The sequence below is a fragment of the Mytilus galloprovincialis genome, chromosome 9, assembly GCF_965363235.1.
Source record: "Mytilus galloprovincialis chromosome 9, xbMytGall1.hap1.1, whole genome shotgun sequence".
NCBI lineage: Eukaryota > Metazoa > Mollusca > Bivalvia > Mytilida > Mytilidae > Mytilus > Mytilus galloprovincialis.
The window spans coordinates 58249504-58274395 of NC_134846.1; the positions used below are offsets into that span (position 1 = coordinate 58249504).

At 33.3% G+C, this 24892-nt stretch overlaps 1 protein-coding gene across 3 annotated transcripts in view; it reads right to left on the reverse strand.

The window, feature by feature from the left end:
• Positions 1–1265: 1265 nt before the first annotated feature.
• LOC143045418 (coagulation factor IX-like) overlaps positions 1266–24892 on the reverse strand; it is a 29898-nt gene continuing 6271 nt past the window's right edge. The window contains exons 2-5 of one of the 3 annotated variants that reach the window (XR_012968950.1): positions 16617–17103; positions 6604–6710; positions 1434–4284; positions 1266–1308 (exon numbers count right to left, since the gene is read on the reverse strand). Coding sequence is in view for 1 of the 3 variants with exons in the window: in XM_076217904.1 (XP_076074019.1) it covers positions 3607–4284; positions 6604–6710; positions 16617–17103 (1272 nt within the window). In the remaining 2 variants the exon portion in view is untranslated. Of the gene's footprint in view, positions 4285–6603; positions 6711–16616; positions 17104–24892 lie in introns of all 3 variants that reach the window. The other 2 variants (XR_012968949.1, XM_076217904.1) reach the window with 2 other exon arrangements.

The window sequence follows — 24892 nt, forward strand, 5'->3', positions numbered from 1 at the left end:
CAGAGATACATTTCGACATTTAATGTCTTCAGTGATACCCTAGGTCAAACTATTTAAAAGTAAAAAACTTATAACGAACTTTAATGAGCTTATTTAACTGAATAGGGTTAACAGTACAATAGCCAAAACCTGACAATGATCCAAAGATACATGTATGCACGAGGTAGATGCAATGTGAATTCCTAAAATTTCAATAATTTTTAAAACAGCAAATTTTGTTAAACAATATTTGTTTTTTTCATGCTAGTACTGAAAAGTACTTACATATTTTTAAAACGAAAAAAAAGAGAAAAGTATATACTCCATTATCATTTTGTAATGCTAATCTTCAGAACTACTGACAAGTATTCATTTGTCTAACAACAACTATTTACGAACAATTTTGTTCAATATTAGTAAACGAGAAAACATCAGAGAAATGACTTCAGAACAAATTGCAATCATTTCATAAAGTAATGGTAAATACATATCGTTCGGAACATAGCCATTACAGTGTAAATTAAATGACCGATAGAGAAAATCAGTTTTACATTGTGGCAATGAAAAATTCAATACATAAATACATACAGTAGGCAACTTTTGCTAATGTATAATGTAGTCGAAAGTTAACAATGTTTACAAAATAAGTATGCAAGTTATTTGGTATAAAAAGTATGCATTACCAATATAAAGTTATTATATAATTTAGTCTTTTTTTTATTATTAAATGATGCATGTCAATAAAGCCAAACTAATACTTTATATACTACATTTTCCAAAAGCATACATGTAGCATGTATATCAATGTTCTGATAGATGAAGTATTCATTTGATTTTACCAAGTAATTTTGCATTGCACAGGATATTAGGTCATGAAATTGCCGTACAAAATCTACTCTGAAGTTTAGCCGACGACATTAGAGTGCGTCACAGCGGGGTTTTAATTCATCAATTGAGCTAGTTTAGAATTGCCCAAAACGATTTTTTTTAAATGGAGCATCTTTAGTATTGTATTATTCTTATTATGTAAGTATCATAAAAAAAATAAAAATATCGTACTTAGCTTGTCATCGAAATTAAAAAAAAACCAAAAAACAAAAAACAAACAAATCCCGTTTTCCATATTTTAAAATATTCAAATGCTTATTCAAAATGTTAATCTTTCGTTATGTACCGTTTGGATCCCCTTTAAGATTTCAAGCCTTCATTATATTTATGGGATCCAATATATATCTTATCATTAAGCCTCAACCATATATAGTCCTAACTCTGTTCCTCAAACTTAAACCTAACCATATATAGTCCTAACGCTGTTCCTCAAACTTAAACCTCAACCATATATAGTCCTAACTCTGTTTCTCAAACTTAAACCTAACCATATATAGTCCTAACTCTGTTCCTCAAACTTAAACCTCAACCATATATAGTCCTAACTCTGTTCCTCAAACTTAAACCTAACCACAAAATGAACCTACTTCTAACGTACAGTCTCCCTTACGTAATTGAAGTCTGGATTAACATCTTTCCTCCACTCATGACGATTCAAAGCTACATCTTGTATAGTCACGTTTTTTTGTTGAAGACTACATATATTCAGATCAAGGAAATGATGCAACATATGGCGACATCAATATTATAGATATATTTTGATATCTAAATCATAATGAACTTCTTTCATCTGCGTGTAAAACTTAACACGGACGTAAAATGGGATAATTAATAACATGTTATACAATATTTTTGTTGGTTGCTATCATATAATGATTCATATTTGACCTCAGATGCACTGCACTATACTTTAACATTAATTTTGTTCATATATTACCTCAGTAACTTAATTAGCATTTACTTGTCCTTCATTTTTTTTAACACAAATCCAGAAAAGCGTCAGAAAAGCATTTTTGGTTGCACGAAAGTTATATTTGTTTTTGAAATTTAGGAAAACAATGTATGTAGCTGTTTCCACTGAGTGGATCAGATAGTCATTGAAAGCAATGAATGCTCATATTTCTTGATCAGTACGGTTTTTGACGCCAACATTATGCTTGTATTAGATGTTTGTTTAATATTGAACCACGATAATAAATAAGAAATTTAAAAGAAAATGTTATTACGTTAACATTATTGTTTTTTTCTAGATGCATTGGAGTTTGAATAACACAACCTCTAATATATTCACCTGCGGGAAAACATATTCACCGCACAAAACGTCACAAGCTTTTACGTGTAAAGTTATTGTAAAATCGTTTGATGTACAATTGTATTTGGTAAATAATTGTCTTTTAAATTGCATACATTTTCTATCTCGAAACTCGAAATTCACAATTACTGTCGTTTTGTTTTAGTAAATATGGGATTTAATTGGCTTTTGAAAAACTGATAATTCAAAATCCAATAAAACCAAATGTTTCCCTGAACAAAAGAAACTAATTGTATAATATAAAAATACAAATCTTTTAAATGTATAATTCTTGATAACTGCTTACAGTGATACAACTTTTCACAATAAAAAAAAAAAAAACAACAAAAAAACAAAAAAATACAGAAAAAAAATCAAATGGTACAAAATTGAATATCATGACATTTGAGAAATTCTACATGAATGCAAAATTTTTGTTCTTTAATATAATGTTTTGTCACTTATTCAAACACAAAGATGCCAATTACGTTTTACATAACCTACTTACTTATATTGCACATATGTTTTGTTTATATCCAGAAGGCCCAACAAGTGCGGTAGCCGAGTTGCGACTAACATGAGTCAGAGAGAATATTTCCCCCTTATTTACATAAATGGAAGTTTTGGCCTCCTCGTAATCGACACTTTGAACATCAATAAAACAGATTAATTGATGGTTCCTCTAAATATCAGCATTTATGATTGGAAGGCCATATACCATACCCAGACTTGTGGTGTTTGTTTTTGAGTATATGCTAGATAAATAAATAAAAAAGATAATACAAAAATAGATAAGCAAAAAAATAAGATGTTAAATGGTACATTATGCCCAAATAAGATACTCGCAGGTTCAAATGTACGGGGGGGGGGGGGGGTGTTTTAACTTATTGACGGTATAACTTATTGACGGGAAATAAAGGATTTATGAAAACTACATGTACACAGTACACACTTTTTATATTTTTACCCTTGCAATCTTAAGATAAATATACGGCAACCTGCTAGAAATGTGGTAAAGATCTGTTACTAAGTTGTAAGAGAATTTCAGTGTATTTATTTAGTTACAGCCTTAATTAACCCTGTATACACTTTTTGCTCCTCTCCCCTAAGATCAATTCTACCAAATATTGATTAAAATCGGGTGCATGTTTAATTGTTACATTTTAAATATTATGATCAGCTGTATAACAAATTCACCTAAATAAGTATTTTAGTGGCCGTTTATTATATGATTTTGTATTTAGAAACACAGCATGCGGTTTCAGAGAAAAAAATATTTTAAATGCAAACATGCGACAGACTTAAAGTTACAAAAAAAGCTGCGTTTAAATTTAACAATTCAGATCAGAGGGCAAACACACAATGTTAATTTACGGACGGACAGACACCATTATAATGTATGATTATTCGAGCCTGACAAGTCGTTACTCGGCTAAACCCGACATGCACTACGATGACATTTTTTTATGAATCCATTTTAAGTATTTAGACACATTTGTGTACAGTCCATATTTGCCCTTTTCTCCACAGCCTTCCCCATAACTTGTTACACCCGTAACATACCAAGCAATGTCGCCATTTTTTCTTTTTACAGGGCACATAAGCGGGCCGCCACTGTCACCTATACAAGCGTCTTTTGTTCCTTTTTTAAAACCTGCACATATTTGTGAGTTATTGATAGTAAAACTAAATGCCTTTTTGCATTTCTTCTTTCTAACAATTGGTACTTGCACTTCTTGTAAAGCGTCACTACCTTTCATAGAGGTTATTGATTGTCGACCCCAACCTATAGTTGTACACAGCGTACCATGTTTTATTTTGTATTTTTTATCAGGAAGGCAAGCTATGTTCGTCACATTTGTCAATGGAATTTCTTTCACTAATTTAATTAACGCAATGTCATGCATCACAGCATTATAATCAAACTTAGGAAATGGATAAAATTCTTCCACCCTTGTTTCTATTTCTGTTCCTTCGTGTCTTTTCCTGTTATGTTCCCCTAAACGAACCCGTATTTTCCGTCGCTTCACTTTTTTTGGAATGCAATGTGCTGCTGTTAATATCCATCTTGGATGAATTAACGTCCCTCCGCAGAAATGTTTTCTCTTCTTTATCAAAATCTCGGCCTGTAAATATATAAGTATACGTTGTACATTGAAAGAAAATATCTTCAAAGCATTTCATTGATTATCCATTTATCAAAAATAAACGAAACATAAGAATATATATATTTGCCCTTGAATAATGTTGTACTGCACCGTATAGTACAAATGTTAATAAAATGTTCATATATAAAATGAATGTTAACTTTATAGACTATAGCAGTACAGTACTGTAAAACACTATTTTTGCGTGCAAAACACTAACAGTTTCTATTTATGTATGCATAATAATTTGAATTACTTTATGAATTTGAAAATAAATGTCAAGCATCTTTTAATATCTTCTTAGACATAGACCTCGTAGCTGGTTATCATCTATACTAATGGTTTACTGAATAACTTTGCACTCTTAAACTTCCCACAACAAGATGTTATAGTCTAGCCTTCTTAATTTGAATAACCACTTCAGAGATACAACAGTTTGAGATGTTTCTCATTTGTCATAAACTTCCTAGCTCCTTTGTTTCAAATGTCTGCAACACATATTCAATACAAGTTGACCTTTGAATAAATAAGTTCTGCATTTTTTTTTGTCTGAAACAGGTCACATCAAACTGCTTTACATGCAAAGAAAGTGACATAATCAGAAATCGGGTTTAGAGATGCGAGAGCTTGAGTGGAAAAACAAATAAAGAGAACCAAATATGCTGGTTTGACTTACAAACTGAAAATAGGCTACTTTTCTCATAAAAGTTCATGAATGAGTTTGCAATTATGTAACATTATAAGGCGCCGTATTTTCCACTTATTAATTAATCTTTAACAAGCAAATATCTGGCAGAATACTTGTAAAGCAAGTGAGATTTTTAAGCAAAATACAACGGTCACAGATGACCACGTGACCGCAATCCAGGTCTCCCGTTCCCTTTTATAACATCCTAATCGACATGTGTCATCGGATTTGTATATGCCATGGAAATCCGGACGGGTGCAACTTGCAGTGTAGGAACTGCTTAATTTATTGCAACGTTTCGTAAACTGTTTTTTTTTAATTTTTTTTAATATCTTTTTGTAAAGTGCTGGTTGTCTTTCTCAAAAGTTATCATGATAGTTTAATTCAGTGCCCAGTTTATATAAAGATATTCTAGCCTGTTTTGACTGTTTAGCAGTTTTAACCCGCTTTAAACCTTTATACATTGATGCTCATTATTGGAAAACCATCAAAGTTAACGTAACATTTTTACAAGAAAATAAAATTTATTTACTTATTTAGCAGTTTCCTTTTTATTTTGTTATGACTTAGGTCTCCCAAACGTAACCGTTCAGGTTTCTCTAAGAGAGCGTTTAACACAATAACATTATAATTCACGCGTAACTATATCGGTTTTATTAGTATAAATATTAATTTTGTTATCAGTAAATTAAAAGCTAACTAAATATTACTAGTATGTTATATACATATACCTATTCATGGATCTACAATCTGTCGATACCTGTAACTTGGCATTGCACAAGGTCATGTTTTTCTCTGGCTGTTTATGACGTCTTTACACTAACACTGGATGTTGGGTGTGTACGGATTGATAGTTTAGTCTCAGATGCATGATTGTTTTATTAGTATAGTGGCTTTGAACTAGCTGTCAGATAACTGCGAGTACTCTCAGATCTGTTCATTGTGTCTTTTTGTGTCGGGATGTATAAGTACCCGGCCACGTCCACTTGTATTTTTGTCCATCTGATGAGTTAAGCCTTTTTGTAACTGATTTTTATAGTTAGTTCTTATGTTGTACTGTCATACCACTGTCCCAGGTTAGGGACAAGGTTGGGACCCTGCTAACATGTTTAAATCCGTCACATTATTTGTGTATGTGCCTGTCCCAAGTCAGGAGTCTTTAATTCAGTGGTTGTCGCTTGTTTATGCGTTACATATTTGTTTTTCGTGCATTTTGTTTTTATATAAATAAGGCCGTTAGTTTTCTCGTTTGAATTGTTTTACATTGTCTCATCGGGGCCTTTTATAGCTGACTATGCGGTATGGGCTTTGCTCCTTGTTGAAAGCCGTACGGTGACTTATAGTTGTTAATGTCTGTGTCATTTTGGTCTTTTGAGGACAGTTGTCTCATTGGCAATCATACCACATCTTCCTTTTTTATATATTGATTACTACACATGAAGAAAAATGCTTTCATTTATCTATCATCCTATAAAGATGTACACACTGGATATATTTAAATGCAATTGATTTGCTTGTTAGGCAAGAAAATGTGGGAAATATGATGAGTTTGTTAAAAATTAGTATACAATTTGCTAAAACCTGACATAATTCAATATACTAGATGTTACCTGCCATGGCCAGCTATGTGGGTATGCTTCTCTTCCTCCAACAATTCTAAGTGAACGCCTCGATATTGCAGGCCGTACACCGCAGGTACCACCAGTAGATGTTGACACTATGAAAAAGCAAAAACGTATAAAAAAATATACAAAACTTTAAGGTCAATTTAAATAGGGAAATCCAATAAAACTGAAATATCAAAACGTTAGGTTAAAACTGCTATTAGTATCGACTATTGTGGTACTCTTTCAAGTTTATAATAGTATGTGACGTGTTCACTTGTATGTCCTTAGCCAAGAATCTTGCCAGATGATCCTCTTAACATTTTTATCCTTTTATATGGTGTTGATATCGATTTGTTAACTCAACCAAATTTATACACATTTTTTTATAGCTTTTGATTTTTGTGTTCCGAAGTTGTGCTGTTGTTTCATTGACGTGTAACTATATCCCATCTCCTTGACGTGTACTTATACCCTTTGTTTCAATTATGTGTATCCATAACTCCTGTTCTTATAACTCAAGTTAATTTTTTTGTTTTCACTGACGCGTACCCGTAATTCCAAAACAAGTGCCTGTGCGTGATTCCCGTTTCATTGACGCGTACTCGTAAATCTTATTTCAGTGGCGTGTACCTACATTTTACGTGTCCTGTTTTAAAATGTGCATTTTATAGTCATTGTTCTGTACAATAACTAATAAAAGGTAAATAATATAAAATACAACTCACCAACACGATGTTGTATTATACGAACGTTTTTATGTATTTTCACACTGTAATTTATTCATATCTTTTTTTTATTATAATTTTGAAATATATATATATGCATTATTTAAAAGTGTATTCAATGAATTGTTCCAAATGTTATTTAACGTGCATTGTCTCATTGGCATCGGGTTAGACGTCATTCACGACCGGACATGCGTATTAATCCATCCCACACAGTCAAACGGAAGCATCCTTCTTTGACATGGCTTTTATTGCCGGATGGGAGAAGTTCAGATCATTATATCATTCCAGATATTTATTTGTCTTTAATGTTGATAAATGAAACATTAATATCTTGTTTTGATATGTAAATGTTGCATATTCAAACTTTACTGGTGAAATCGAAATAAAATGAAAGTTGAGCATTGGGCGGACACTTCTCTGTGTCTTGCAGTGTACAAGTGTAAAATTTAATCAGGCATATAGAAAATTGTTTTCCATCCGACCTAAAGCTGATTTATAATAGCTGCGGTTTCCTTCTTTCCTTCTTGTCAAGCCATTAACCTGCGACTGTCTATTTTTTTTTTCTTAAGCCGCCTGGTATCCCCCCCCACACACACACAGTTTTGGTTGGGTTCGTGTTGCTTAGTCTTTAGTTTTCTATGTTGTGTCTTTTGTACTATTAGTTGTCGTCTGTTTGTCTATTATTGTGATGAAATTAGTTCATCTGTTTTATTTTACTAGGGTTTAACTATTCGTATAGTTTGAGAATTGAACGGTTGCCTACTCTCGGTTTTGTTTGTTTACATTGCTATGACGTTACGCGCGATGTTCGTACATGTAAGCGTAACACAACGTCGCGAATATTTCGTAACGTTCAAACCAAAACGTCGACTAGAACGTTGTTTTTAAGCAAGTGCGACATTCTTGTAAGACTCCGCAAAATCGACGGTACTTTTTAACTACTTATTGAAAATTGATGTATTTTACATTTTTGAAAAGTTAAGAAAAATAACATTTTAAATTATAATAAAATTCTACCATTATAAGAGCACTGATAAGCAAACAATTGACGTAAATTTGAGATGAGTTCGTTTTTACGTCAAAAAATGGCGGTGCGACAACCTTGTAAGCCTTCGAAAAATCGCTCATAAATTACCATATATCATTTTTCAGGATATTTGTCTTTAAATTCATAAAATTAAGCAAATTAACATTGATGAAGTAAATACAAATACTGATCTTTTTCCATTTAGATAAACGTTTTTGATTCTCAAATCTGGAATCCCAATTTTTTTTTTCAGTGGGACAAATTTGTCCTTGTAGTATGGAACGCTTTTTTTTCTATGACGTCATCATAACGTCATTAAAAAATGCATAAGAGACTGAATGAACCTTTCTGTTAAGTAATGGAAAAAACTGTTTTTCAAAATATTAAATAGTTTAGATGAAAATCATAGTTTAGTGGTTACAATAAATGAAATATGTTACGCGGGACAGTCTAAAAATAGTCGTTTTATTAAAATGAAGCTTGTCGCATGCAGCATAAAACATAGTTTCATTAATTATTTTTTTCATTTTTATTTTAAAAACCATTAATTTTTAAAATCCGTAAAATAGCAATGAATATGATATCACAAAATTATATATTTTGGACTTGCATCTTGCCAACTACACCGATTTTCCAATGAGGTACGAACATCGCGCGCAACGTCTATGGAAATTTATAATATTTAGAATCGGTAACGGACAGGTTGTGATTATCAAACCCGGAAATATTCCGATCGGTAGTTGTAAACATAAGGGCCGTCATTAAAACGTTTAGCAATAGGGGTTTAGGTATATACAAACACTCATAAGAATAAGACATTTGGTATCGTCCAAAGTAAATGGTATGGTCCAATACCTTAGTATATAAGCTGATATTGCGACCTCCACTACTTGTTCCTGACCCATGGCATCAAAATATGATAAAGCTCACCAAACGCCTTCGGGCACCGAGCCGACCGTGCGAGGGCTGTATAGCCAGTCAAGGTCGTTAAACACCACCACATATATATAACAAGGGTCACTTGTTGGATAGTCAAGACGTATATAAAAAGCAAAAAGGTAATTATTTACACTTTATAAAAGATTAAATAGATTCTGAATAAGAATCTATCTGCGTACCTGAATAAGGTTGCAGGAGTATTAAAGTTGTATTTACGTACCGGGTAATAGGTGCATAGGCGACTGTGCGGAAATACGTGCACTGGTTAGGCAGTCCACAGGCTGAATAAGCAAGATAGTGCACAGGTAGTAGTAGCGCATAGGTATACATCAGCAAAGTTTGGAATAGTGCACAGGTTAGCACTGGTTGTTGCTTAACACAAGCTCTGTTCAGAGACAGCAACACGTGCTACAAATTGTTATAGGGTGTCAGAGACCGAAGTTAACAAATTAAAGATAAAAATATAAGAAACGGTGCAGCTTCCAATATCCAGGGGTAAAGTTTGGTACGATACCCATAAGTCACTACCCTGAGTACGTGACATAATTTTGGTGGCAGCGGTGGGATATTGGCAAGTGCACCGATACTTGATTAAACATGGACGATTTACAACAGCATATAATTACGTTAGAGGAAGAAGAATGGGGGTGATTTTTTAAACACTACCTTTTAAACAGACATACCAACCAGAGAGGTTGAAGGCAGTTATCGGACAGTGTCGTAAATTAAGTGCATGTCATAAGCTGGACATTTCATGAGTGATGAGGACTCTGAATAATAGAAGTTGTTTTGAAGTCTAGATTAACAGGCAGTTTGATTTGTAATTAAAAGTGAGGGAATCACTACTGAAAAATGTTATTTTTGTTGTATATTTTAATATGTATGTCCGTCGGATGTGGACGTTAAATCCGAGGTCCGGTGTTCAAGAGTACCACGCTTTGTGCACGTTAAGGGCATACGATACAGTTACAGGGAAGGGAATGACGTTGCTAACGTAAAATGTTATTTTCGCGACGTCAAACTATGACATATCGGGAAAAGATACATTTTTCGACTGATTTTTATCATTCAAACTGATTTAATTTGAAAACGAGTGCATGGACTCCTATGTTTTAAAACAGCAATTTGTTTCATTTTGCAAGGAAATTATGTGACCCAAATTTTATAAAACTCTAAATAGCGCATTTTTTTTTAATTTTGATAAACATGCAGCAAAAAATGACGTTTTTTCCTCTATTCATGAACATTTGATAAATATAGAGTTATTTCGGAATAAAAATTGCATAATTTTTTATGATATTTATAAAATACAAAAATTAACGATTATTAAACAAAAAATAATTTGTGTTTATCTTTTTAAACAAAAATGTTATGTCTTTCTTTCGAAAAAGAAAATAGGGACACAAATCTTAATTTTGAGCAAATATACAAAATTTCGACCTCATTTTACTCAAAGAGTAGTACATGAAGGTATATTTTTTATTACATTTTTGATTTAATCAGGTAAAAAATAGCCTATATGCAAATTTTCATCAACTTGTAAATACAGGTTCAAAACTGTATCGTATGCCCTTGAGTGGTCCATAAGTGGCCAGTTGTTAGGCAAAATTATTTCATACCGGTTTTGGCTTGGTGATGTTTTCAGTGGTTTTCAAATGGTTTGGTTGCTCAAAAATATGTCAGCATGCACATTTGAAATAACGATGTAAAATAAAATAAGGGTACTTAGGATAAGTCGATGTGTTTAAGTTGGTGCCCATGTTAAATGTTTCCTCCAGTGTTAAGACAAGAGTATATGCATTTGAGCGGGAATCTTGTCATGTCGGGTAGATCATACATCTACGAGTTGTTCTAGTGGTTAGCTACTGAAGAGGTAACGGTTATATTTGTGGTTTTTAAATGGCACGGCTCGAGGCAATACCCGGATAGAGTTTGGGACTGAAAAATGTCCACTTGATGTAGATGTGCTCAATTGATTTCGATAAATGCGGGGACGCATTTCCTGGAGGCGTGGGTAATGTGATGAAATTAGTTCATTTGTTTTATTTTACTAGGGTTTAACTTATTATTACTTTTATTAAGCTGACACATTGTTATACGAACTCGTATAGTTTGAGAATTGAACGGTTGTCTACTTTCGGTTTTGTTTTGTTAAATTTACATTGCTATGGAAATTTATAATATTTAGAATCGGTAACGGACAGGTTGTGATTATCAAACCCGGAAATATTCCGATCGGTAGTTGTAAACATAAGGGCCGTCATTAAAACGTTTAGCAATAGGGGTTTAGGTATATACAAACACTCATAAGAATAAGACATTTGGTATCGTCCAAAGTAAATGGTATGGTCCAATACCTTAGTATATAAGCTGATATTGCGACCTCCACTACTTGTTCCTGACCCATGGCATCAAAATATGATAAAGCTCACCAAACGCCTTCGGGCACCGAGCCGACCGTGCGAGGGCTGTATAGCCAGTCAAGGTCGTTAAACACCACCACATATATATAACAAGGGTCACTTGTTGGATAGTCAAGACGTATATAAAAAGCAAAAAGGTAATTATTTACACTTTATAAAAGATTAAATAGATTCTGAATAAGAATCTATCTGCGTACCTGAATAAGGTTGCAGGAGTATTAAAGTTGTATTTACGTACCGGGTAATAGGTGCATAGGCGACTGTGCGGAAATACGTGCACTGGTTAGGCAGTCCACAGGCTGAATAAGCAAGATAGTGCACAGGTAGTAGTAGCGCATAGGTATACATCAGCAAAGTTTGGAATAGTGCACAGGTTAGCACTGGTTGTTGCTTAACACAAGCTCTGTTCAGAGACAGCAACACGTGCTACAAATTGTTATAGGGTGTCAGAGACCGAAGTTAACAAATTAAAGATAAAAATATAAGAAACGGTGCAGCTTCCAATATCCAGGGGTAAAGTTTGGTACGATACCCATAAGTCACTACCCTGAGTACGTGACATAATTTTGGTGGCAGCGGTGGGATATTGGCAAGTGCACCGATACTTGATTAAACATGGACGATTTACAACAGCATATAATTACGTTAGAGGAAGAAGAATGGGGGTGATTTTTTAAACACTACCTTTTAAACAGACATACCAACCAGAGAGGTTGAAGGCAGTTATCGGACAGTGTCGTAAATTAAGTGCATGTCATAAGCTGGACATTTCATGAGTGATGAGGACTCTGAATAATAGAAGTTGTTTTGAAGTCTAGATTAACAGGCAGTTTGATTTGTAATTAAAAGTGAGGGAATCACTACTGAAAAATGTTATTTTTGTTGTATATTTTAATATGTATGTCCGTCGGATGTGGACGTTAAATCCGAGGTCCGGTGTTCAAGAGTACCACGCTTTGTGCACGTTAAGGGCATACGATACAGTTACAGGGAAGGGAATGACGTTGCTAACGTAAAATGTTATTTTCGCGACGTCAAACTATGACATATCGGGAAAAGATACATTTTTCGACTGATTTTTATCATTCAAACTGATTTAATTTGAAAACGAGTGCATGGACTCCTATGTTTTAAAACAGCAATTTGTTTCATTTTGCAAGGAAATTATGTGACCCAAATTTTATAAAACTGTAAATAGCGCATTTTTTTTTAATTTTGATAAACATGCAGCAAAAAATGACGTTTTTTCCTCTATTCATGAACATTTGATAAATATAGAGTTATTTCGGAATAAAAATTGCATAATTTTTTATGATATTTATAAAATACAAAAATTAACGATTATTAAACAAAAAATAATTTGTGTTTATCTTTTTAAACAAAAATGTTATGTCTTTCTTTCGAAAAAGAAAATAGGGACACAAATCTTAATTTTGAGCAAATATACAAAATTTCGACCTCATTTTACTCAAAGAGTAGTACATGAAGGTATATTTTTTATTACATTTTTGATTTAATCAGGTAAAAAATAGCCTATATGCAAATTTTCATCAACTTGTAAATACAGGTTCAAAACTGTATCGTATGCCCTTGAGTGGTCCATAAGTGGCCAGTTGTTAGGCAAAATTATTTCATACCGGTTTTGGCTTGGTGATGTTTTCAGTGGTTTTCAAATGGTTTGGTTGCTCAAAAATATGTCAGCATGCACATTTGAAATAACGATGTAAAATAAAATAAGGGTACTTAGGATAAGTCGATGTGTTTAAGTTGGTGCCCATGTTAAATGTTTCCTCCAGTGTTAAGACAAGAGTATATGCATTTGAGCGGGAATCTTGTCATGTCGGGTAGATCATACATCTACGAGTTGTTCTAGTGGTTAGCTACTGAAGAGGTAACGGTTATATTTGTGGTTTTTAAATGGCACGGCTCGAGGCAATACCCGGATAGAGTTTGGGACTGAAAAATGTCCACTTGATGTAGATGTGCTCAATTGATTTCGATAAATGCGGGGACGCATTTCCTGGAGGCGTGGGTAATGTGATGAAATTAGTTCATTTGTTTTATTTTACTAGGGTTTAACTTATTATTACTTTTATTAAGCTGACACATTGTTATACGAACTCGTATAGTTTGAGAATTGAACGGTTGTCTACTTTCGGTTTTGTTTTGTTAAATTTACATTGCTATGGAAATTTATAATATTTAGAATCGGTAACGGACAGGTTGTGATTATCAAACCCGGAAATATTCCGATCGGTAGTTGTAAACATAAGGGCCGTCATTAAAACGTTTAGCAATAGGGGTTTAGGTATATACAAACACTCATAAGAATAAGACATTTGGTATCGTCCAAAGTAAATGGTATGGTCCAATACCTTAGTATATAAGCTGATATTGCGACCTCCACTACTTGTTCCTGACCCATGGCATCAAAATATGATAAAGCTCACCAAACGCCTTCGGGCACCGAGCCGACCGTGCGAGGGCTGTATAGCCAGTCAAGGTCGTTAAACACCACCACATATATATAACAAGGGTCACTTGTTGGATAGTCAAGACGTATATAAAAAGCAAAAAGGTAATTATTTACACTTTATAAAAGATTAAATAGATTCTGAATAAGAATCTATCTGCGTACCTGAATAAGGTTGCAGGAGTATTAAAGTTGTATTTACGTACCGGGTAATAGGTGCATAGGCGACTGTGCGGAAATACGTGCACTGGTTAGGCAGTCCACAGGCTGAATAAGCAAGATAGTGCACAGGTAGTAGTAGCGCATAGGTATACATCAGCAAAGTTTGGAATAGTGCACAGGTTAGCACTGGTTGTTGCTTAACACAAGCTCTGTTCAGAGACAGCAACACGTGCTACAAATTGTTATAGGGTGTCAGAGACCGAAGTTAACAAATTAAAGATAAAAATATAAGAAACGGTGCAGCTTCCAATATCCAGGGGTAAAGTTTGGTACGATACCCATAAGTCACTACCCTGAGTACGTGACATAATTTTGGTGGCAGCGGTGGGATATTGGCAAGTGCACCGATACTTGATTAAACATGGACGATTTACAACAGCATATAATTACGTTAGAGGAAGAAGAATGGGGGTGATTTTTTAAACACTACCTTTTAAACAGACATACCAACCAGAGAGGTTGAAGGCAGTTATCGGACAGTGTCGTAAATTAAGTGCATGTCATAAGCTGGACATTTCATGAGTGATGAGGACTCTGAATAATAGAAGTTGTTTTGAAGTCTAGATTAACAGGCAGTTTGATTTGTAATTAAAAGTGAGGGAATCACTACTGAAAAATGTTATTTTTGTTGTATATTTTAATATGTATGTCCGTCGGATGTGGACGTTAAATCCGAGGTCCGGTGTTCAAGAGTACCACGCTTTGTGCACGTTAAGGGCATACGATACAGTTACAGGGAAGGGAATGACGTTGCTAACGTAAAATGTTATTTTCGCGACGTCAAACTATGACATATCGGGAAAAGATACATTTTTCGACTGATTTTTATCATTCAAACTGATTTAATTTGAAAACGAGTGCATGGACTCCTATGTTTTAAAACAGCAATTTGTTTCATTTTGCAAGGAAATTATGTGACCCAAATTTTATAAAACTCTAAATAGCGCATTTTTTTTTAATTTTGATAAACATGCAGCAAAAAATGACGTTTTTTCCTCTATTCATGAACATTTGATAAATATAGAGTTATTTCGGAATAAAAATTGCATAATTTTTTATGATATTTATAAAATACAAAAATTAACGATTATTAAACAAAAAATAATTTGTGTTTATCTTTTTAAACAAAAATGTTATGTCTTTCTTTCGAAAAAGAAAATAGGGACACAAATCTTAATTTTGAGCAAATATACAAAATTTCGACCTCATTTTACTCAAAGAGTAGTACATGAAGGTATATTTTTTATTACATTTTTGATTTAATCAGGTAAAAAATAGCCTATATGCAAATTTTCATCAACTTGTAAATACAGGTTCAAAACTGTATCGTATGCCCTTGAGTGGTCCATAAGTGGCCAGTTGTTAGGCAAAATTATTTCATACCGGTTTTGGCTTGGTGATGTTTTCAGTGGTTTTCAAATGGTTTGGTTGCTCAAAAATATGTCAGCATGCACATTTGAAATAACGATGTAAAATAAAATAAGGGTACTTAGGATAAGTCGATGTGTTTAAGTTGGTGCCCATGTTAAATGTTTCCTCCAGTGTTAAGACAAGAGTATATGCATTTGAGCGGGAATCTTGTCATGTCGGGTAGATCATACATCTACGAGTTGTTCTAGTGGTTAGCTACTGAAGAGGTAACGGTTATATTTGTGGTTTTTAAATGGCACGGCTCGAGGCAATACCCGGATAGAGTTTGGGACTGAAAAATGTCCACTTGATGTAGATGTGCTCAATTGATTTCGATAAATGCGGGGACGCATTTCCTGGAGGCGTGGGTAATGTGATGAAATTAGTTCATTTGTTTTATTTTACTAGGGTTTAACTTATTATTACTTTTATTAAGCTGACACATTGTTATACGAACTCGTATAGTTTGAGAATTGAACGGTTGTCTACTTTCGGTTTTGTTTTGTTAAATTTACATTGCTATGGAAATTTATAATATTTAGAATCGGTAACGGACAGGTTGTGATTAGCAAACCCGGAAATATTCTGATCGGTAGTTGTAAACATAAGGGCCGTAATTTAAACGTTTAGCAATAGGGGTTTAGGTATATACAAACACTCATAAGAATAAGACATTTGGTATCGTCCAAAGTAAATGGTATGGTCCAATACCTTAGTATATAAGCTGATGCGCTGTCAGAACAAAGGTCGCTTGTTGGATAGTCAAGACGTACTTTTTTTGCGCTTTTACATACCTGTTTTTTTATGAGATGTTTTGCCTTGAATTACAAATGACTTTTTACATTTGCCTCCGATTGGTACACATTTCCTTTCTTCCTCTAAATAACCACCTTCACAAATTGTTGTCTTGCACATTCGACGTCGTTTACGAATGCATCTATTATTGCATGCTTTCCATGAAGTCCAAGGGTTATAAAACAAGTCATATAAATTATCAACAAGTCTGTTATTTTTCTCTGTAGAGTTGTGTACTTTATACGATGTAACAATGCAATTCCCTTTCTTTCGCTTACATTTACGTTTTTCTTTGATTCGGGATCTTCCGCAAGTTTTCGGAGATATACATTTCCGCTTTCTGGTCTGTTGACAATGTTGATTACACTTTGACCAACCAGTCCACGGGGAGTAAGATTTAGCAAATAAGTCGTTATATGAGGTAGAGTTGTGATTGTTGCCTGTAAATGTCTTTGTTAAGTTCTGAGAGGTACCCTGGTCATCCTTCTATAAAAGCAAAGGAAAAACAATAACTTATAAATGAAACTAAAATAAAATATAGATATAAAAAACTAAAGCGAACAACCATAATGTATTAATATGATTTATACCTAGCATATGTCAAACAAACTTTACACCAAGCAAGTGACAAACAAACAGTGCAATTCAAAAAGTTAGTAAAAATTTACGACAAATGGGACAATTTTTCGTTCCCTATTGTTAATTTTTCATTTTTAGATGGTGATGTTTCCTTTGGCACCATCTTACGGGTATTATATTACACAGCTCGTTCGCTATGCCCGTGTTTGTTGTGACGTTTTTGATTTCAACGAACGCAATCTCTGTATTACTGGTAAATTATTAAACCAGGAATATCGTTACCATAAATTACTTAAAACCTTTACTAAATTTTTCCATAGATATAAAGATTTGGTTTTGAAGTTTGGTTGTACCTGTAGAAAACTTATTTCAAACGGGATAGCACATCCTCATATTTACAGAAATGGTGTTAACCGTGCCCCGAAATTTAGAAATGATCCTTGTAAACGTATCACTCCTTTAAATAAACTTATTCTAAAAGGTTACCAATTCAACACTGTAATAAGATCATTGAATACTGTTTTTATTGGTATAAATATTGATTTTATTATCAGTAAATTTATAGCAAACTAAATATTACTAGTATGTTATATACATATACACATTCATGGATCTACAATCTGTCGATACCTGTAACTGGCATTGTACAAGGTCAGGTTTTTCTCTGACTATTTATGACGTCTTTACACTAAATCCATTGGATGTGTACGGATTGATAGTTTAGTCTTAGATGCATGATTTTTGTGACTTTGAACTAGCTGTCAAATAACTGCGAGTACTCTCAGATCTGTTCCTGTCTTTTTGTTGTCGGGATGTACAAGTACCCGGCCACGTCCACTTATATTGTTGTCCAACTGAGGAGTTAAGCCTTTTTCTTGTGTTGTACTGTTATGCCACTGTCCCAGGTTAGGAGGAGGGTTGGGATCCCGCTAACATGTTTAACCCCGCCACATGATTAAAGTATGTACCTGTCCCAAGTCGGGAGCCTGTAACTCAGTGGTTGTCATTTGTTTATGTGTTACATATTTGTTTTTCGTTGATTTTTTTTATTTAAATAAGGCCGTTAGTTTTCTCGTTTGAATTGTTTTACATTTTCATATCGAGGCCTTTTATAGCTGACTATGCGGTATGGGCTTTTCTCATTGTTGAAGACCGTACGGTGACCTATAGTTGTAATGTCTGTGTCATTTTGGTCTCTTGTGGACAATTGTCTCATTGGCAATCATACCACATGTTCTTTTTTATAAAGTCAAAATTACTCATCATCATGTTCAATAATACAATATAGAAAAGAAAAAAAAACACGATGCACCAGTTACAGCACGGACACGACTGGAAAGACCATTTAGGAGATAACTGTATTGTATTTTAAGCTCCGACGGCATCAATTGGGGATTTGACGGTCGCAACTTAAGTTTACTGGCGACGCGTTAGCGGAGACAGTAAACGGGTATTTGCGACCATCAAATCCCAATTGATGCCGTCGGAGCTTAAAATACAATACTGTTATCTCCATTCTAATGAAACTGACAGAAAACAACGTTAAAACATGTATTTAAAATCTGTCATATGCCGTCTACGCTTGCGCGTACGTCCCATAGCATCAATTGTCAATTGATGCCATGTAAGAAAGTGACGTTATCCAATCAAAATGAACGATATAAACGTTGTTGCATTAGAATTTTTAATCTTTCAAGATTCATTACTCCTGAACGGTGAAAGTGAAAATCGTCAATACCGAACTCCATTTTGTCATCAGTTACAACATTATACAAATTAGAAAAAAAGTTTGGTTTAATGGTTCATGAGTAAATGCACGGACACTGTTTTTCTGCCGACCTCTCGCCCGCCCGCCGTAATAAACGATTTTTACTTCGTGAATATGGTTTTTAAAAATTAATTCATAGTAGCTGTTTTATCTGCGTGTTCAGTAACGGCATTTTTTTTTTCAGTTCTTGCACTTAGTTTGAAATTTCGACAACATTTGTGAGGTAAATATTACAACGAAAAAGTAATTTCATATGATGTTTTGAAAACCAATCTTTCAATTGATTAATTTTCGCTACATAGCTCATGTCTATGTTGTAGAAATTCGTATATCACATGTGTTGCTCTTCACAAAAAAAACAAAATAATACAACGCTAAACATTATGAAGTGACTATAAATGCCGAAATTGTTTAGCAACGGAAAAATAGTAACCCAAAATACACATTGTTTTTGTTTCTATTTTAAGATCGAATTTATGAGGAAGACTTTTTCATTTTCATTCATGTAGTCATGACTCGTAGTTTGAATTAAAAGTAAGACACTTCAATTTGCGGAGATATTTTTATCTGATAGCCAGTGGAACTTTTAACAGGATTTGTTTAAAAAGGAATTTTTATTGATATTTCTCCTTTAATTCTACATAACTAAGTCACGATTTCACGTCATTATTGGAATTTATTGTATTTGTAATATACTGACGGACTTTAGAAACGCAACACTCGATTAGTTTTTTAGTTTTTCATTTTTAAAATACACATTCGCATGAAATTCTAAATTGAATGTAAAGTTGTTTCATTTTTTTCATCGTGTAAGGTAAGTTTGAGATTCGAAAGATTGGCAGATAGTTTAACTTATACTGTTAGGAATGTTCTCCCTTTTGATATTGCCCATTTCAACCCATTTTAGTCTGTTTTTGCAGTTATTTGGTGAACACTGAAACACTCATAAACAATACTAAATTGGATTATGTGCCAATTTAGCATACGAGAAACATTGCTGATGTAAATCTGCCCACCATAACATCCAACGACTTGGTAAAAGACTGACGTTGTAGCTGTTATACTGTTCTATACACGCTCTGAAAATGTATATCCTGTTCTAGACCGTATAAATTAGATGCAGTTCTAGACCCGGGTTCTAGACTGTATCTTAAACAGTTAAATCAGCGATCCTGTTCTAGACAAATAATTTGTTTAAAAAAAGGACCCTGTTCTCACCAGCAGGGCATGAAAAAGCGACACTATTCTAACCTGCAGGGCATGAAAAAATTGCCCTGTTTTGCGGCACACTTATAACACTAAAAATATAGGAAGTAACCCCCGGGATCACCTGTCTTTAAAATCAAATAATGTTTCAACTCTCCACGTTATCCAGAATAGAAAAGTGCAATTGAAGTGCCGTTTGAATGATACATTTGATAAATAAATATCATTGCTCAAAATAAATTGCATTTACGAGAAGAAAAAAAAAATATACCTTATCGTTCAGAACAATTTACCAAATAAGTAAACAAATAGTTTATGTGGCAGTTCAAATGAATGTGTAAATGATTCATTAACCCCCCCCCCCCCCCCCCCCACCAAAATAAAAACCAACAAATTTATATATAAAAAAAAAAACAATAAAAAAAAAAAACCAACAAACAAAAACAACAAACAAAAACCCAACAAACAAACAAGCCAAAAGTGATAATTTGCCACATCACCTTCAGTTCTATGACTTTTTTGCACTGTGAATTTGAAATAAAAAAATTTAAAACCATTTAGAAGGTATGTAATTATTAAACAAATACGCATGTTTGGAGGACGAAATCGTATTCCACTATCCGGAAACAAAAACACATTTGAATATATATTATCGTTGAAAGTAATTTATTTACTGATCTTATCATATCCTATAAGAAATTGGTGTTTCAATTTACAACTGTTTTATAAGTGGGTCACAACTAATCGTTTTCTAAAAATACTTTAACGCTCAAAGGATATAATAATTTCAATTATTCTTATCTGAAAGTCATAAAGAATATTTTTTGTTTGCAATGTAAAATTTCGATGACAGGAAAATACAGCTTTTAACAAAACTGTAGTAAACACCTTAAGATAATTATAGGCCTATATTTTACGGCTTTCTTTACATTTGTGTTCTTCACAAACTAAATTGGAAATTTGAATTTGACAGAAATGAGAATAAACACTTATAAAGCCAAAAATAGCCAAAAGTACTCCACTTACTTAATTACTTTGCTTAAAGTTCAGCGAACTTTATTTCATATCCAGGTAAAAATGGCGAATGTGTTATAAAGAAATGCTCTCGGCATAAAAATTGTCATAAACGTTTTGAAATACACACCAATCTTAAATTTTATTGCTAGGTACATGTATGTCAACGATGAGGAAAAATGTATACGAAAAAGTAAACTAATTTTTTATTTGAAATTTTCTGCATATTACTCACTATTCAAGATTACCTAAAGAGGACCGGTTTCTTTAAAGAGGGACACATTTTATCCCATTTTACCGTGGGAACTGTGGTGTCTCAATACAAAGTGCAACCAATGGTCTACTTTAGGCGACTATCTCTGTGCGTAAAGAACTGCAAAATTAGTATGCAATATTAAAACCGGTGATTTAAAATTATAAAAATGGTAAAGATTTTGCGGAGTTTACCTAACTCCTTTTGTTTCAGGGATTAAACAAAAGTATGCACATGGATAGGATGTCTCCCAGTGGAATATATAAGATATTGTGTTCCATGTCACGATTTTTCTTTTATTTGAAAGAGGGTTCCTGTCTTGAAATATAATATAGCTTCAACTTATGTCAGATGATATCGGATATATTTCATTTATCATATCCAATTTCTCCTTTTCTCGTTTATTTATTATAAGCAAAAAAAAAAAAAACAACAATTACATGTATCTCCAGATGACCAGAAACACGACATGTACAGCAAGTATCGGAGTAGGAACAGCTCATACAAGTTTACAGCGTACACGAGTTCGTTCTCCGGTTAACAGGGGAACAGATGTAAGCTTAACGTTAGTTTTCTGTAAACACGATGGATGCAGCTAATATTGGAGCAGAAACAGTTCATACTTACGGGGTTCTCGAGTTAGTTTTGTAACAGATTAGCTAAACATTAGTTTTCTGTAAACACAATGGATGCAGCTAATATTGGAGCAGAAACAGTTCATACTTACGGGGTACTCGAGTTCGTTCTTCAGTTAACAGAAGAACAGATTAGGTAAACATTAGTTTTCTGTAAACACGATGGATGCAGCTAATGTTGGAGCAGAAAACAGTTTATACTTACGGGGTTCTCGAATTAGTTTTGTAACAGATTAGCTAAACATTAGTTTTCTGTAAACACGATGGATGCAGCTAATGTTGGAGCAGAAACAATTCATACTTACGGGGTACTCGAGTTCGTTCTCTGGTTAACAGGGGAACAGATTAGCTAAACATTAGTTTTCTGTAAACACGATGGATGCAGCTAATATTGGAGCAGAAACAGTTCATACTTACGGGGTTCTCGAGTTAGTTTTGTAACAGATTAGCTAAACATTAGTTTTCTGTAAACACAATGGATGCAGCTAATATTGGAGCAGAAACAGTTCATACTTACGGGGTACTCGAGTTCGTTCTTCAGTTAACAGGAGAACAGATTAGGTAAACATTAGTTTTCTGTAAACACGATGGATGCAGCTAATGTTGGAGCAGAAAACAGTTTATACTTACGGGGTTCTCGAATTAGTTTTGTAACAGATTAGCTAAACATTAGTTTTCTGTAAACACGATGGATGCAGCTAATGTTGGAGCAGAAACAATTCATACTTACGGGGTACTCGAGTTCGTTCTCTGGTTAACAGGGGAACAGATTAGCTAAACATTAGTTTTCTGTAAACACAATGGATGCAGCAACTAGTGGCACAGGAACAGTTCATACTTACGGGGTTCTCGAGTTAGTTCTCTGTTTCAACGTCTTCTTTTATTATCTGTCCTCCAACTTATGACTTAGTCTACTTTTAATTTCAATACTTGGTGCATGAATATTACTATTTTATAAAGTCCATCTGATTGTTTCAAATGACATAAATATGCAAAAGTAATACGAGTTCTTGATTTTAAATTGCCATTAGTCATTAAGTATGATTAAAATTCTCAGATATAAATAGAATTATTTAATAACCAGTAAGAATATTTTTAAATTAAGACTATCTAAATTTGACATAAATATACAACAAATCGTATAAAAAGATTTTTCATGACGTCATTCAATATTTTTGTTGCTAATATCAAATTAATTGGGATACCTTTTTAATTTCATTAAGAAATTTTGTGTTTTGTTACATTAAAAAGGTTAATTTGACGTTAACATACATCCAAAATGTGACGAATTCACTTAAATTTTACATATCTTTTTTCTTTATTTTATTGGATATCATAAACTGCAAGGAAAGAATAAATCATGACATATTTATGTCAAACAGAATTTTATGTTGACCTCATTCACTCCAGTGTACTTTTATCTAATTTGATCGATATCTTTTACAAATATGGAAATGCAAAAGTTTTGGTGCATCTGATAAGAAAAAAAAATAATTATAAAACGAGAAATAATTTTCAGTCACTCATCTCAAGCTTATACATTGTATTTCTGTACGTGTAATCGAAATCTTAGTTAAACAGTTTTATATTTAGAAGATGTCGACATCAAAAACCATTTTTTAATTGAGTTGCATAAAAATGTGAAGATGTGGTATGATTGCCAATGAGACTACTCTCCAGAAGAGCCCAATTGGCACAGTAATTAACAACTATAGGCCACCGTACGGCCTACGACAATGAGCGAGACACACACCACATACCCAGCTATTGTACAGTACTACATAAAAACAAACTTCTAGTATCAAATTAAGTTGAAAAGGCCTTAACTCATCAACTCGACACAAGTAGAATTACATCTAACAAAAACAGTGTGGATATTTATTTATTCAATTTCTTTCATTTAATTAGAAATTGTGAATCGGTATAGACGAAATTTTTGATTTAAGTATAATAGTTCTACTAGTAAATAACTCGTTTGACTTGGAGATATAAAGGGTTAATACGTGTAAACCTAATTTCGAATTTGCCGTCATTCATAATGCATTCTACATGTTCTATTTTCGGATTATTTATAACTATGATATTCGGATATCTTCAACGTGTATTAACATTTAATAGTGTGTTACATTTATGCAAGAATGGTTACTTCTATATCTAGATGCAAGACATAATGTGAAAGTTTAAATACAGGTTGTGATCATTCATTTAAATATTCTTTTTTATATTTTATTAGAAGTCTTCAATAGGTATAAAATATTGATAGTTTTAATTTATTACATACGAATGGTAAAATTGACATAAAGATACAATCAAAACGTAAAAGCAATTTTAAGTTTTAAAGACCACGTGTACTGAAGATGATAACTTAAATATAAGTTTATTTTATTTTTTCCTTTTGACCTTTCTCAATCAAATTTCTTTGCATATACCCCCATCACTCTAGGACCGCGATTCCACTTCTATCTCAGAAATTGTGAAAATTTGGAAAGTCGAACTAAGATCGTGGTGGTTATTGTTAGGTCGAATTTAGGACGTGTCAATGCCTTCATCATAGTGGAGGTACATGGTCAACTTTGAACATTAAAAAAAAGATCGGCCCGGCGATCCATTTCGCAGACAAACATAACGAGGTCTTGGTCAAACTTTTAATTTTGTATTTCGTATCTTTCATCGAGGGTTCTTATAAACGTTTTTGGATATTTGTTTTTATCTTTATGGAGAATGTCAGTTTAAAAAACTTTTAATGCGACTAAAAAGTAAATTTGATTGGCTATGCAATCATGTGAACAGGCAAATTATTAAATCAGGCATTTTTTTTTG